General features: G+C 35.3%; 1 protein-coding gene, 1 long non-coding RNA gene and 1 pseudogene across 2 annotated transcripts; 2 read left to right on the forward strand and 1 right to left on the reverse strand.

The window, feature by feature from the left end:
- The window catches only part of LOC128039973 (triosephosphate isomerase, cytosolic-like), a 31,040-nt pseudogene extending 20,889 nt beyond the window's left edge, over positions 1-10,151 (reverse strand).
- LOC105794562 (uncharacterized) lies at positions 1,536-2,501 on the forward strand. The gene is made up of 2 exons (XR_001134039.2): positions 1,536-1,889; positions 1,983-2,501. It is a non-coding gene; the product is annotated as an uncharacterized LOC105794562 (long non-coding RNA).
- Positions 10,152-13,946: 3,795 nt separating the features above from the next.
- LOC105794560 (protein NOI4) lies at positions 13,947-14,931 on the forward strand. The gene is made up of 3 exons (XM_012623800.2): positions 13,947-14,111; positions 14,360-14,566; positions 14,660-14,931. The coding sequence occupies exons 1-3, from the start codon at positions 14,103-14,105 to the stop codon at positions 14,681-14,683; spliced, it is 240 nt and encodes a 79-aa protein (XP_012479254.1). The 5' UTR covers positions 13,947-14,102; the 3' UTR covers positions 14,684-14,931.
- The last annotated feature ends 2,300 nt before the right edge of the window (positions 14,932-17,231 follow it).

The raw sequence follows: 17,231 nt of genomic DNA on the forward strand, positions 1-17,231 counted from the left end.
TCAACCAGTGCTCCATTTTAACGATTTAGAAGTCATAGGCAAAGTTGGGCAGACTGATTCCCTTAGTTGCCAAATGTTTGACTATCTCCTCTTCAGTGGTCGTGCATTTGTAAACAGGAGTTTCTACTGGCGTACTGGCTTAATGATTACGTGGCTCATCACCACCTTCAACAATAGGACCACCTCCATAGCCTCTCTGATTTTGGCCATCGCAACCCCTAATCCTACCCCCTAGGCCTACACTGATTCTAGCCATTTGAAGTAGAAGGAAAAACAAAGGATGCTAAAGAGGAAGGATTACCTTTAGAATGGACTGAGTTATGAGAATGAATGAAGTAATGCTCTGGTGATGAGAAACGAAAGAACAAAAGAAGAAGTCGAACCAGTAGAAAAGAGATTAGGGCTTAGAAGAAACTCAAGAGACAAGAAAAATTGGGAGAAAACAAATTGAGAAAGTAATGATTTCCTCTTCTTTGCAATTGATTATATAAGGCAATTTTCTTCTAAAAGTTTCAAGTTTCAACATTTTCGTTCTTTATAAACCTCTTTTCAATTTCGGCCATAAGTTCTTTATCATTATTAATCTTATCGGACATAGTGCCCCTAAATGTTTCAATGCATGCAGTGATGTTGGTAGGTATAATAGTAGTTGAATAAATTCAAAATAAGCTCATTTAATATTACAAATTTAAACCAAAATAATTTGAATAAAGGTAAATTTCATCTCAAGATACCAATCACTCCGTTAATACTTTATCTTTGTATGAAATATTAAATTGTAAGTTATATATTGGCGTAGTAATCAAACATTAACAATAAGTTTTCTTTTGACCTAATTTTTACTCGCATATAAAATCAAATAATCATCACATGTCTATTACCACAATTGAACATGTAATTTTGTCAAATATTAAGCTTCCTTTGGGTCAATCAATATTATATAAGTTATATGCTCACAATATTCTATAGTGTAGAATAAAATAATTTTCACAACATAAGTCACCTTGGCGACTTATTTTTCAATTTAAGTTATTTTATATATATATATATATATATATATATATATAAACATACCAATATTTAAATTTAAAATTCTCATAATAGTCAAAGGTCGAACTAAATTTTTTTATTGCACTAAAGTTTTCAAAATAAGGCTGTCTAAATGACACAATTAAAACCGAAATCCTTAATATTTGAATGATTTTTTAATACTTAAACAAATAACCATCAAAATGTTACAATTAAAATTCAAAACCAAAATTTTTAAAACCAAACTAAAAATAAAATGCTTTAAACACGTATCATGGACAATATGATTTTGCATCAAATCACCAAGAAATTGAATATATATATCCATATAAAAAGTAACAACTTTAACGAATACCCATATCAAATCAATTTTAAAAAAAAAATCATAATTGAATCCATAACGAGCAGGCCACAAATCCAAGAATCAGCAAAGCCAGCTGTTCACCTATAAATGGGCCACCAAACAGTGCACCCTTAAAGAAAAAGAAAAACAAAACAAATCCTAATTCAAAACTAAGCAGAAACCTAAAAGAAAACAAAACCAGCCTCTGTTCGTCTCCCTCAAACCATTCCATCGCCATTTTCGCATCAGTAGCAGAGGTAAGTGCTTCTCACCCTTCACAGGGAAATAACCATCAGAATATCCAAGCCCTCTGCTTAAAACTGAGTTCTTCGGAACCAAACTGACGAATTTCCGGTCTCAGCCTTTACCTTTCAAAATCATTCATTTCCAATCCCAATCCTATCTTTATTAACAATATCTTCAACTGAAGCCGGAGCCTCCTCCATCCAGTATTCCAGTCGTTCATGACTTCTTCCTTCCTTTGCAAGTGCATGTGCAGTGGCATTGGCCGAACAAGGTACAAATCGAAACTTTATTTTTGTGAAATTTGCACATTTGCTCTTAACTGCTTTAATCACATTGCTAATACAAGATCTATCTTCCCCTGTAGTTGTTACCCCTTTATCTACCATCAACGTATCACCTTCCACACAGATTTCCCGAAAGCCTAACTCTTCCCCGAAGGTGACAACATGCAAGCACGCCCAAGCTTCTGCCATTTCTGGTGTCGAGATATTTGTACTCGGGTTAATGCATGCAACCATAATTAATCCATCTTTATTTCTTGCAATTATACCTGCCTTGGAAGTGTTAAGATCTTGTTGAAACGAGGCATCGAAATTGATTTTAGCCATATCTCCATCAGGCGGTTCCCATTTAACACTTTTAGTCACTGTTTTTGGCACCAAAGAACGTTCAAGTAACTCATTTTCCACCATGTATGCATTAATAAAAGAAATCACATCTTGTTCTTTTGGTTTTAAACCCTCATGGTAGGCTCTGTTTCTGTTGAACCATAGTGCCCAGAAAGAAACTACAAGAATCTTACATTTTATACAGTCATTTTTATGTTAGACGTCAGAAATCGAAGCAAGAAAAGATAGAGAAAGGCGAGGAAGATTTTAGAGAAGATGAGAGTATATTGAAATATTTCTTCTGAATTTTCGATAACTGCCTCCCATGCAGCACATGCAATTTAAAAGGAAATAACAAAACTAGACGTGGCACATTTCAGTTATTTGCAAAACGCACAGTTCTACTAATTCCCAAAACTCCCCGTTTTAATTAAACTATTTTAACTAATTCCTTCCTGTTAACATTTTGACTCGTAACAATTCCCTCCCACAAACACATTCTTGACCTCAAAGATAAAATTGAGGAAATTTGGGATTGAAGTGCAGCAAGTGGTTCCCATGTCGCGTCCTCCGAAAAGGAATTAACCCATTCGACTAACACTTCAGTCATAGCTTGGTTTTCTCTCTTGACTATTCATCTGTCTAAAATGCGGATTGGTTCCTTAGGCAAAGCACCGTGATCATCCACCAGAGGTAAAAGAGCTTGAGTTGGGGCCAAACCAATGTGTTTCTTCAATTGAGAAACATGAAAGGCAGGGTGGATTCGAGAATTTTGCAGAAGTTGCAGAGTATAAGCCACTGCTCCTACCTTTCCAATAATAGGAAAGGGTCCATAGTACTTTGGAGACAGTTTCTGATTGATGATCCTTCGAAGAGACTGCTGTCTATAAGGTTGCAACCTTAAGTAGACTAAGTCACCAATTTGAAAGCTCCTTTCCAAACGATGCTTGTCAGCAAAGTGTTTTATACGAGCCTGAGCTTTTTTTAGACAGAAGTGAAGTAGCTTCTTTGTGGCCTCATGAGCTTGTAGGCTGCGATCTACAATAGCAACAGAAGAGGCACCAGCTAGATAAGGCATGTGCGTTGGCAGAGGTTGGCCATACAGAGCCTCGTACGGTGTGAGCTGAATCGAAGAATGGAACGAGGAATTATACCACCATTCAGCAAGAGGTAACCAATGGAACCATTGAGCAGGTGTTTCCCTTATGTTTCCCCTGTCATACAACGCAAGTAGTTTTCAAGACACCGATTCAAGACCTCAGTCTGGCCATCCATTTGAGGGTGGTAGGCTGTTGATAAGAGAAGCCTAGTCCTCGATTTTCGAAAAAGCTTTTGCCAAAACCTGCTGACAAAAATTTTGTCTCTGTCCGATATGATAGACTTGAGCATGCCATGGAGTTTATAGATATGAGTCAAATATTCACCAGCTACATCTTTGGCTGAGTAAGGATGAGACAATGCTATAAAATGACCATACTTAGTGAGGTGATCTACCACCACTAAAATGGAATTCTTCTTGTTGGAATATGATAATCCTTTAATGAAGTCCATACTGATTACCGACCAAGCTCGATCCGGAATGGGTAATGGCTGTAGCAACCCCGGAGAAGCTACTATTTCACCCTTGCACTTTTGACAAACCACGCATTCCCGAATCCATTTCTTAACATCAGTAGTGAGACCCTTCCAATACAGGAGACTTGAAAGTCGTATCCTAGTGACATGCACCCCTGAATGGCCTCCTGTCACACTGTCATGAAAATGGGAGAACAACTTCTGATGCAAATGTGGAACCTGTCCCACCACAATCTTCCATCTTCTCAGCAAAAACCGACCATCCCAAGAATATTTCTGGTCCTGTCCTGGAAATTGTTGAAGATTTTGAATAATCTTCTTTAATTTGTCATCCACAGTGTATAATTGTTGCACTCGCTCTAAGAGACTCGAAATAATCAAGCTAGTCGAAAACTGATAGTGCTGACAATGTTCTAGTTGGGGTTGACGAGAAAGAGCATCTGCCACCCTGTTGTTTATTCCCCTTATGTAAAAAACCTCAAACTCATAGCCTAGCATTTTAGCCACCCAACGCTGCTGAAACGGGGTAACCGCCTCTTGATTGGACAAAAATCTCATACTCTGATGATCCATTCAAATTTTAAAGTGTCGGCCGACCAAATAAGTGTGCCACTTGCGCACAGCTAACAGAACCGCTAACATCTCTTTCTCATAAATCGATAAGGCCTGATGACGTACACCTAGAGCCTTGCTAAAGAATACTAGAGGTCGACCTTGCTGCTGTAAAATCGTGCCAATGCCAAACCCACTTGCATCTGTATCAACTATAAATTCCACCTGAAAATTAGGGAGCATCAGCACAGGTGCAGAACTCAAAGCTCATTTAAGTGTTTGAAAAGCCTCTGTGGCCCGTTCTGACCAACCCCACCCATTCTTTTTCAACAAATCGGTTAAAAGCCTAGCAATCACACTGTAACCCTTGATGAATCTCCTATAATAGCCCGTGAGACCAAGAAAACTGCGCAACTCCTTTACTGTTTGAGGAATCGGCCATAAAGATATGCATTCGATCTTAGTAGGGTCCATAGAAACAGTACCTGCATGCAAAATATGTCCCAAATAGTGGACTTGAGGTGACCCAAAATAACATTTGGATTCTTTATCATATAACTGTTGTTCTCTGAGAATGAGAAGAACTGTCCTCAAGTGGTTCAAATGTTCTGTCCAAGAAGCTGAATACATAAGAATGTCATAAAAAAAACTAACACGAATCCCCTCAACCATGGCTTAAAAATCGAGTTCATGAGAGCTTGAAAACTAGAAGGGGTATTAGTGAGGCCAAAGGGCATCACGAGAAACTCATAATGCCTCTCGTCTGTCCGAAATACAGTTTTGTGCACATCAGGTTCCCAAATGCAAATTTGGTGATATCTCAACCTCAAATCTTGCTTAGAGAAGACTCTAGCTTCCCTCAACTCATCCAATAGTTTTTCAATGACAGGAATAGGGAATTTGTCTTTAATTGTATGTTGGTTTAGTTACCTGTAGTCCACACATAGCCTCTAACTCCCATCCTTCTTTTTTACCATGACAATCGGAGAAGCAAAAGAGCTTGTACTATAGCGAATTATACCAGCTTAAAGCATCTCCTGTATTAGCTTCTCCATTTTATTCTTCTGGAATGCTGGATAAAGATAGGGTCGAATTTTAATCACGACCCCTTCATCCTTTAAAGGAAATTTATGGTCATGTGCCCGTCGAGGAGGTAACCCCTTAGGAACCTGGAAAATATCATCAAATTCCACCAACAATGTTTGAAGTTGGTCCTCAGGATCCTCGACCCCAGTGGACGAAAGCTTTATTTGCTCAAGTGAACTCAATACTGCTGTATAGGGTCCCAACAACTGCCCCATTATTGCAAAACATTTTGGATCACTATTGCCAACTGCTAGGGCCCCAAGAATAATTCCTTGAATAGTACAAGGTCTCCCATTTAAGTGGAACTGTATAGTCAAAGAGTTAAAATTCCATATGATATCTCCTAGCGACAAGAGCCACTGCACCCCCAGTACCATGTCACAACCTTTCAATGATAAGACCATGAAGTCAGTCTCAAATTTGTGATCCTGCACCTCCCATCTAACTCCTTTACACAATCCCTTAGTGAATAGGCAACTACCATTTGCTACCGATACTTTTAATTGCTCTTGACTTATCACTGGTAAGGACAGTCTATTGACCAATTTCGTGTCAATGAAATTATGAGTACTTCCAGAATCAACTAAGATAATAGCCCAGCATGACCCTAATCGAGTAGCCACTCTCATAGTATTGTGTCCTTGAAGTCCTGTCAGCTCATGCAATGAAATAACAGGAGATTTGGGTCCCTCTTCTTCATTACCATTCTCTTCCAACTTCTCAGAACACTCTTGAAATTCCTCAACTTCATAATCAGAAAAAGGCTCCAATAAAAATTGGTACAACTGAGACTTCATACACTTATGCCCCGCATGATATTTAGCTGCACACCAAAAACAGAGCCCCTTTTGTTTTCTCTCAGCCATCAATGCTGGAGATATGGTTTTGGACCCTGACCTGCTAGATGACATATTATTGACAAATTGTGTACCCGAAATAGTCCTGGTAGAAGAGGAAGAGTACCTTGATACGATCGATATGGTGGGTAAAGTTCTAGGTGAACTAATTCCCATTGTTGTAGGTCCCTTCCCAGAATGGGAAATAAGCACCTCTATTTTTTTGGCCAGCTGGAAAGCTTCCAACAATGTAGAAGGTTCAAACAAGTCCAAGTAATGACCTATTTCGGCCTTCAAATTGCTGATAAAAATACTAAGAGCATAGGTTTCAGGGAGATGCAATTGATTCAGTAACCCTACAAACACATCCTGATATTGCTCAACCGTACCATGTTGCTTCAAGTTGACTAGCTCCCTCATCGGAATCCTGAACTGCCCAAACCCGAAACGATCTTGCAAGCTCTTCGAATATGCAGGCCACGACAGTATGTGCAAGCCTCCATTTCTCTGAGAATAAAAATGATGCCATTCAAGTGCACGCCCCTCCAGATTCAACATTACCAGATGAACCTTATTAGTATCTGGTGTACCTTCTGCCTCAAAATATTGTTTCAGCTTAGTCCACCGTCCCCTGAAATCAGTACCATCAAACTTGGGGCATTCTAACCTGCTACATTTCCCCGAAACTCTCGATGTAACTGGTTGCTCTCTCACGTGTACACTACCCCCATCCGTAACAAACGGTTCTAGCTGAGCATGGGGTGGATCAGAATATTTAGGTAAAAACCCAAGAGGAGCTCCCAAAACCCCTTTTCCTTTATCCGCTATAACATTTGCCGATGAACTTGTCGGCGGTGGTCTAAAATACTGACCCAACAATGCTTGTAAATCTCCACGGAACTCAGTTTTGAACTCCTGCAGTCAAATTTCCATTTTGGTCTCCCAATGAGCTATTTCCTCTTGGATTTTAGAATTCTCTTGTTGCATACCTCCAACCTCTTTCTGCAGACGGGTAGACACGCCATCACCAGCCATTATAAGGATCGAATAAGCTCTCATACCTTTGTTAGACGTCAGAAATCGAAGCAAGAAAAGATAGAGAAAAGAGGGGAAGATTTTAGAGATGAGAGAATACTGAAATATTTCTTCTGAATTTTCGATAACTGCCTCCCATGTAGCACATGCAATTTAAAAGGAAATAACAAAACCAGACGTGGCACATTTCAGTTATTTGCAAAACGCACCGTTCTACTAATTCCCAAAACTCCCCATTTTAATTAAACTATATTTTTAACTAATTCCTTCCTGCTAACATTTTGACTCGTAACATTCAGCATTGGGCCCCAACTCAAGCTCTTTTACCTCTTGCCTAAGGAACCAATCCGCATTTTAGATAGAAGAATAGTCAAGAGAGGAAATCAAGCTGTGACTGAAGTGTTAGTCGAATGGGTTAATTCGTTTTCGGAGGACGTGACATGGGAACCACTTGCAGCAATTCAATTCAAATTTCCTCAATTTTATCCTTGAGGTCAAGGATGTGTTTATGGGAGGGAATTGTTACGAATCAAAATGTTAGTAGGAAGGAATTAGTTAAAATAGTTTAATTAAAACGGGGAGTTTTGAGAATTAGTAGAACGGTGCGTTTTGCAAATAACTGAAATGTGTTACGTCTGGTTTTGTTATTTCCTTTTAAATTGCATGTGTTGCATGGGAGGCAGTTATCGAAAATTCAGAAGAAATATTTCAGTATTCTCCCATCTTCTCTAGAATCTTCCCCTCTCTTCTCTATCTTTTCTTGCTTCGATTTCTGACGTCTAACATTTTAAAGAAAAAGTCCACTAACCAGTTTTGACAATTTTGATTTCTGTCTGTGGTTGAATCTTCAACTCCTGGCTCTTGCAGGATCTTTCTTGTGAATTTGCAGTCTCGAATCAGGTGTATCACAGATTCTTCATCTTCCTTAGAAACTGGGCAGCACACGTTTCTCACTAGTCATTTGGTTTTTAAGTTGTAAAGCGTAGGCAAAAATCCCTTAGTTAATTTCCACATGTATATCCGAATTTTATTCGCCACTTTAAGATTCTGCATCTTCGTAAAAGAAGATTTCATTCCAGTATTTTGTAATGCGGTGTTATCTTCTGTATTTTGTAGACTATCTGTAATAAGCCATCTGTAACTACTTTTGACTCTGTAAACTTCTGATTTATCACCCCACCAAACCAAAACATCCGTCTGGCTCTGACACACTAGTGGAATCATAAGGATTTGTTTCACCATCTCTTCATCAAACAGAATTCTAAGGGTTTCAACATTCCAGGTAAATTATTCTAGCTTGATTAAATCCCTAACCTTTGTACAATTGATGTTAATTTTTTGATAGCGTATTTTTCCCTCCCAGGTCCTGGAAACCATTTATCGTTCCATATGTTTATAGAGGTGCCATTCCCCACCTTCCATCCCAATCCTTGGTTCAGTAAATAATGGGCATTCCAGATACTTCGCCAGGTATACGAGGGGTAAGAACACAACCTTGCACTTAAAAAATCACCTCATGGGTAGTATTTAGCCTTAATAACTTGTACAAGTAACTGGTAGGGTTCATAAGCAGATTCCATCCTTGTTTAGCTAACAAGGCAATATTAAACTTGTGTAAGTCCCTAAACCCTATCCCCCATTGCGATTTCGAATTACACATGGCTAACCAGCTGCAGCAATCGTTTGTAACTGTATTACGCCACCAGAATCTGTTAAAATGTTTTCTTACTCCCGACAAAAAGAAATTGGTAACATAAAGCATTGCATTTCATAAATCGAGACTGCCTATAACACTGATTTTTATCAACACTTCCTTTCCTCCTATAGGTAAAAACCGCACGCTCCAACTTTCTAACTTCCTTGAAATTCTCTCTTTAATACCAACAAATGAATGTCTTTTGCATCTCCCCACCATTGTTGGTAATCCCAGATATTTCTCAAGATTGTTTGATGTTCGTACTCCAAATATTCTAGCCACTTACTCGTTAATTCGTGTATTTCTGCTAAAGTAAATCAATGAATTGTCAAAATTTACTAACTGACCCGATACATTCTCAAAGTCTGACACCACTACTTTCATCGCTCTTGCACCCTTCTTTGTTGCCTCTCCAAACAATATACTTTGGTTAGTGAAAAATAGGCATGTGATTGCCAGTCCAGTTCTTCCTACCTTAGCTCCTTTAATAAGGCCATCACTTTTTGCCCTTGTAATCAAAATGGAAAAACCGTGCACGCATATAATAAATAAATATGTTACTGTAGTTACAAACTTCATTATTAAATTAATTCAACCATTGCAAAAACCCATTTTTTGCATCATCTTCTTGATAAAATTCCATTCAACCTTATCGTACGCCTTACTCATGTAAAGTTTTAAAGCAAACAATCCATCCGGTCCTTTCTTTTTCTTTTTGAACGAGTGCAGTATTTCGTAAGCCACTAATATGTTATCTGTAATTTGCCTTCTTTCCTAGAATGAAAGCGCCTTGATGTTCATCCGTACATATATCCAGTAACCTTCTAAATCTATTGACCAGTATCTTTGATATTATTTTATATATCACATTACACAGGTTGATCGGTTTATTTAATAATAGAAGCTTAATAAGTCCTAATCAAATTAAATCACTTTTATTTAGGCTAACCTTTTATAATAATAAATAATAGCATGTAATTATTCTTATTATTTATGTGATATTCGTATTTTTCCAACAGTCACAACCTCTACGAAATCCTCGTAAGGGACTTCAACTTCCTTCAGTGATGTAACACGATCTTTTTAACTTGCTTAATTGTTCCATCACATTTCCAATTGCTACCGACGAAGAATTTCTTAGCCATGAAATTTTGCTTGGGATCTTTTCTTTCTGATAATGAAAACGAGAATTAAGAGAGGAACAAGAAATCGAACGCTACAAAAGCTCACTATAATAAGAGTAATGGAACAATTTGTCGATTCATCGTTTATTTCGAGTGATGGATTCCTCCTCTTCTACATTTCAAACAATATTTTTATAATGTTTAATGGGATGTGAAAATGTTAAAGCTAGAAAAGGTTAATGTAGAAATGAAATTGAATACGTGACAAAAAATTGTAAACTAGGCACAAATAGGGTGCAAACATTTTTTGTTTCTTTCCAAGATAATGAAGCCATTTTTCAGTAAAAGAAAAGAAAAATCTTAAAAGAAATGCATAAAAACCATTTTGAAAACAATTTAAGTAAAAGGTTGATTATATAATTAGTTCCTATAACTTAATGTATTGTTTTTTCTTTCATTTGATAAATATTTGCTTAATTTGACTAATAATGATGAATATTTATTTTAAAAATACAATAATTAATTTAGTGAAGAATAATTTCCAAAAAATTTTAATGAAAGATACTCGTAAAGTACCTAACTTAATAATCAATTTCAACTCGTTGGTATTTATAATTCAAAAGAGTTATTTATAAAAGAATATACCAAATGGAAAAATTATTTAGAAAATTAGGTTAGTTTTAGATTATTTAAAAAGTAAGATAAAATTTTAAAAGTTAAAAGAGAAAATTGTTATATCAAGCTCCTAGAATAGAAGCATTTTATGCGATTTTCCCATCTCTATTCATTTTTATGCAATTTGTGTTGTAGTATATATATAATTATAATTTATAAAATCTATAGGAATAGATAATAATGACATTAAAAGACCGATCGTTTTATTTTAAAAATAGATGTCTTTGACATTTAGCATTGAATAACTTTTCTTTTTAAATAGCAGTTCCAAAAAAACGTACTTCTACAATAAAAAACCTATTTAAAAAAATGTTTTATAAAACTAACATGTGTCGTAGCTCAATTTTGACACGAACGCAACCACGTGATTTCCAGTACCTAAAAACAGTATCCCAATGATTAATTTAGTAATTGATTTACAACTCAAACACAAATTGATCGTGAGCTTAGCCTCTCAAACCCGAACAATGCACACGTACACTTACTGCCAAAAAACCGATCGCCTCTTGATCTTCCCCTAAGAACATACCGAAATTAATACGAACCCCAAAACACTTCATAACCCCATCATCTAAAAATATTTGCAACCCATAACCTTATAAGAACGAACAAAAAGAAAGCTTACCCACCACAACTTGCAGTCAATAGATCGAAAATTACAGCTCCAAGCAATTTATTGAACGCAAAAAGAAAGAACATCGAGTAACCATGCACAAGAACTTAACAAGGAAGATAAACAGAATTAAAGAAAAAGAACATGGAAATTGGATGGATGAAAGATGTTTAGCAGGCTTGAAAGAAAGAAAAGAAAAGAATTAATTAATGATAAAATCAAATAAAATAAAAGTTGAGTGAAACATGGAAAGAGAGGAAACGTGCCTAGCCACCCCACTCTTTTGAATTTGAAACCAAAATTAAACAAATAAATTAGGATAAAAATAAATAAAAGATAATAACCACCCTATTTTGAAAACTTATCAAACTTCTTATTTAACTCAAACACACCCAAATTCTACTATCCATCAATTCCACCGACAAAAGCTAAAATATTGACACTTCGCTCAGACTTATGAAATTCTAATATGAGTTGACCAAAAATATAACTTAAGTCAAGCAGCTATGGATAAAGCTAGAAACAAAATAAAAATAAAAATTTAAAAGTGGGGCTTGAACCCAATATCTCAAACACACGCCCAAATTACTTAACCATTAAAGTTATGACAGAATTCGTAACAATAGGATTAAATAAATTAGGGCATTACAGTCACTACTAGAACTGTTATTGATGTGGGTAATGGTGAGCTTGTACTTAATGTAGGTGATGAAAAAGTTACTCTTCAAGCACGTGATTTTGTTAAAGTTCCTAGTGAGCGAGATGATACTCGTTATTCTATTAATGATAGTAATCATGTGGCATAACATTCTTTGCAAGAATTTACTAATGAATATGTGTTCAAATAGTATTCATCTCAAGGTGATAAAAATCAAGGGACGATGGAGAGCAAGTGCTACAACTCGATGAATTAGATGAATGGCGAACAAAGGCTAATGAGAACCTAAGAACGGTCAAAGAAATAACTAAGCAATGTCATTGTGTGCATGTAAAGAGAACGAACCAATTTAAAGTTGGGGACAAAGTGCTGCTAGACAAATCAGATCCACGAATGTTCCCTTTGGAGCTTAAGTCAAGAGGGTCGAGCCCATTTGTGGTACAAAATGTATTTCCATACGGAACCATTGAGGTAACACACCCTGATTATGACACATTTAAGGTAAACAATTTTCGTCTCAAACTTTATTTTGGTGGTAATATTGACAACGAGAGAAAGGAGCTTCGGCTCCAAGATCCACTTTAACTGTTAGCTTGAAAAGGGAAATCGAGCTTGGACTCTGAATAAGCATTTATTGGGAGTCAACCCGAGTATTTTTATTTTACTTATTTATTCATTTTAATTTCATGATTATTCTAAAAAAAAAGTTGAAAAAATTCAAAAAATTCAAAAAGAAAAGAAAAGAAATTCAAAAAAAAGGGTCACACGATCTGGGGTGATCCACATGGCTTGGAGGCACGGGTGTGTCACAGGCCATGTGAAAACTAGAGCTAATTTTTTTTAATTTTCTTTTAACCCACAAAGACACAGAAAATTACACAGCCTAACGACACGTCCATGTAATATAAATACAGAAAATTCTGGAATTCTAATTAAATGAGTTATCAAGGCATGAGATTGCTTATTTATACAGCATAAGCAACTAACTCATAACAACATAACTAATCTATAACAGACACACACTCAAAACTACACTTAACTGCTAACTGAAGTAACTAACAGTTAGTCCAAAAGTCAGTAACTTATGTCTAAGTGATTTAAAAAAAAATCATACCAAGTAATTTAAATAAGTAGGTAGGAAGCAATAATATTAAGAAAAGTTTTTTGATATAACATATCTTCTAAGAAAAATATAAGATCTCGTGATAAGTTGTATTTAGAGTAATCATGGACAGTCCAATTCCACACTAAGTGCCTCTAAACAAAGTTAACCTGTGCTTATGTCAAGTCCTTAGAGTAGAGGAAGTAAAAATGACAAATAAATCTATGTGAAGGTTCCTAAAAAGAAAAAAATCTATGGTAAAGATGTTATGAAATTAGTGGGAAAATCTCATACCAAGCATTCTTAAAAAAACTAGAATACTTAGAATTATATCGAAAAAAATTAAAAAATTAAATAAATATCCCATACATCTAATCAATCATTTCTTTTAAAAAGAAAATAATGATATACACATAATAAAAGTTATCGTGTACATTACTCGGATCTTCATGCATCGACGCTTGAACAAACGTATGTGTGGGATCTTTGGCCATTAAGAGTAGGAATTGGATGCCATTTCGACAATGTATAATCCTGATGGATAACAAGAAGGGGAACATTGTCAATTATTTTTGTAGTTTTTTATTAGGGGTTTAAAATAAAGGGTATTCAATCCTAAAAGCCCTTTAGGCCACCGTTTAATACCGAGTGGTCGAGTCTCCCACCCACCCCAAGACCCCACTGTTCTGTTCAAAAGCAGAGTTAAAATAAAATGGAAAGATCCCGTGTCTTAGACGAGTTTGATCCGCGTGGAAAATCATTCCCATCGTTTGCGTTTTCGATTTCCCCCCTCTAAACTCAAAACCCCCCACCATGATATAAATTCACTCACCTTTGAATAATCATCACATCTTCATCAATTCATCCATTAACAAAAAACTATCTTTTTCATTTCCTTTACACTCCCCCTGTTACTCTTCAATCATGTCATCCGTAAGATTCTCTCCACTCTCCTTTATTTTTTTTCTCAGGAATCTTCTTTAATTTTCTGGGTTGTCTGTTTTATGTTGATTTCTTCAATCTCATTTTCAGATATTGAAAGAAAAAGTTATGAAAAGAAGCAAAGTTTTGTCTTTTTTTTTTCAATTGCATTGTTTTCTAGAAGCAAATGAAACCCAGAAAGCCCATGAAAAACCCAATTTTTTCCCTTCACTAATTTGTTGATTTTTCCATGTTTGCAGTATGGTAAAGGACAAGCACTGCCAAAATTTGGTGAATGGGATGTAAATGATCCAGCCTCAGCTGAAGGATATACTGCCATTTTTAACCTAGCTAGAGATGAGAAGAGAACTGGTGGGAATGTCACAGTTGTTGCCACTGAAGGTATAAAATCACAACAGAAACAAGGTGCGCGCAAGGAGAAAAGAAAACACAAATATTGCATTAAGGTTAAGACCCATAAATTCAAAGATTATTTGGGATCTCATTTCTACAAAAATTCACCTCATTAGTAACTTTCCTTTGTTTCGATCTGAATGCAGAGAAAATGGTTTTGCTTTGCTTGAAATCTGGAAATTAGTCAAATTTATCTTAATGCTGAAGCTCTCAGTTGAATTGATAGTACAAGATAGTTGACAGTGTCAATATTTGTTGGCAATTTTCTTGTATCTTTTATTCTGATTACTTTTTTTAGTGCTTATGGTGTTCCCATGTTTTTCATGGAATTTTTCTATGCACTTTTTTTTTTTGGTTATGTACATGTTTCATTTGTGTAAGAAGGCCATCATAATTTATAAAGCTGCAATTTTGCTCATTTTCGTTTGGAATGCCTTCTCACTTGTGTTATTTGATTTTGGTTATTCGGAGAATTGGCTATAAGCATATGATTATATAAATTACTTTTTATTTTTATTTAAAAGTTTTGTTTACTTGTTTGGTATTTATTCATTAAACACTAATAGCACATTTAATTCACTGAGATGGAATAAGATTGTAACGGAGTATATATTATGTGGAATAAAATAAAGTTATAATGAAATTGAATAGGTATAACAGTGATTTGGTTGGATTGAATAAAATGAGTATTATAATAATATTCATACATTTAATTGAGAGGAATAGATATCTAATAGTAAAAAATATATATTCGAATGACAAATATGTCCTTTTAACATTTAAATATATTTTTCACATCGATTTAGTATTAAAGAATAATATTTTATATTAAAAGATTTTATTTTTATATATTCTAAAATTTGAAAATAATATTTTATATTAAATTATATTAAAATATTTTATATTAAGATTTTATTTTTATATCTTCGTTGGTCCCCTCTCTCTCCTTAAATTCATCTTCATCTTCCTCTCCGACATTTTACAAGACAAAAAGCATCAATTGCATCATTATATGTGCATTCGTTTGGTTCCTTCCACTCAATAACTCTGATTATTTCTCCATTTGGCCTTAACCAAATCACACTGTCCCAACATTTTCTCCTCCATATCACAAACCAAAAGATTTAATCCACCGATCTCTCTTTATCCCCATCCATGCATATCTAAAGAAAAAAACAATGCAACCCAAGCAACATATAATTCCTGGAAGTCCGGGACTAACTATACACATGCACAAGAGAGCGCTTCACCATCCTTATTTATATTTCATAAGCAAAAAAAGGAAAAGAACCCATGACTTATCACAAAACATGTCAAAATCACTATAATTTCATTTCATTTCAGAAAACAACTAGTCATTTACAACTCCTGAGGGGCAAAACACAACTCTATTACGTTTGGAGTAACCAAAATGTTCAGCTTCTCAATGCTTGCTTTATCTAAAATTACAAGCAAATTCGAAACGGTTTGAAAAAAAATTACACCAACTTTCTACAGGTAATTTGAGACTGGACATCAGGAACTGGCAGTCGCTTTTCAATAGAAACATGGCAGAACACCTTTTGCACTTCTCACAGCAAGTGCTGAGAAAGAAACAACATTATTAATAATTAAAGAAAACAAGTTCCACATCCTTTGATAAGAAATGAAAATATTACACACCATATGCCAAAAATATGTTATGCCACTACAAGTCATGTAAATACCATAAGAATATATTTATGAGTATATATGATGCCTAAGCCAAAGCTTTCATAGACATATTTGCATTAAACAACAGTCCAATATTGAGAAAACAGCCAAAATGGAAAATAACATTGTCAGTATTACAAGGGCAGATGCAAATACTTGCAAAGAACATGATGTCTACAAGGAAGCAGAACTACCCTGATTTGTTCCTCAAAGCAAACTCTACACAGAAATATTTTCTGAGTGACAGATCCATTCAATTAATAAGCAAGCAATACAGTATATATTAGCCAAACAATTAGAATAACTTGGTAACAACTTAAGCTTGGTGCTAAAATAATTAAGATTTAGTCCCTATAGTCCTTGAAATGCTTAACGAGCAGGTTACCAAGTTTCAACAAATTTTGGAGGACAATTAATAGAAAAACCCTAACTCATTATGTTTCTATACATACATGTGTGTCAACCATCATCATTATATATTCTAGTTCCCTAACTTCCCCTTACATATGTATCCAACAATGTACATACCAAAAGTATCAATTGCTTACAATACAAAACAAAAACCCAACTCAGAAACCAATTCAGTCAACCAGCCTATGATTGACCCATAATTCCAAAAGAAAAGTTGTTTAAAAACGATAATGACAATTCAAATGAGAAGAATCTTTAGGAGAAGAGAAATAATGAGTCAAACTGTGAAACAATGGCACGAAATCTTACCCGATAATTTATCGGAGCCAAAATCCAATGAATAACAACCTGAAATTGAAATCTCATACTATTGATACAAGCAACCTGAAATCCCTTGCAATAAAATAAATTCCTATAAAAACCAATCAAAAAACAAGCAGAGAAGCAAAAAAAATAGAAATGCAATTCGAAAAAAACAAGCTTAGATTTCTAACCCTAAATTGCCCTAAAACAATCGAATCAACCAATCGACCAAATTTTTTTCGAAAAATCATTTTTTTCACAGCTTCCTACTAATGAAATACAAGCAGAGAAGCAAAGAGATGAAATTCTCAC

This window comes from Gossypium raimondii, chromosome 3 (assembly GCF_025698545.1).
Source record: "Gossypium raimondii isolate GPD5lz chromosome 3, ASM2569854v1, whole genome shotgun sequence".
NCBI classification, from domain to species: domain Eukaryota; kingdom Viridiplantae; phylum Streptophyta; class Magnoliopsida; order Malvales; family Malvaceae; genus Gossypium; species Gossypium raimondii.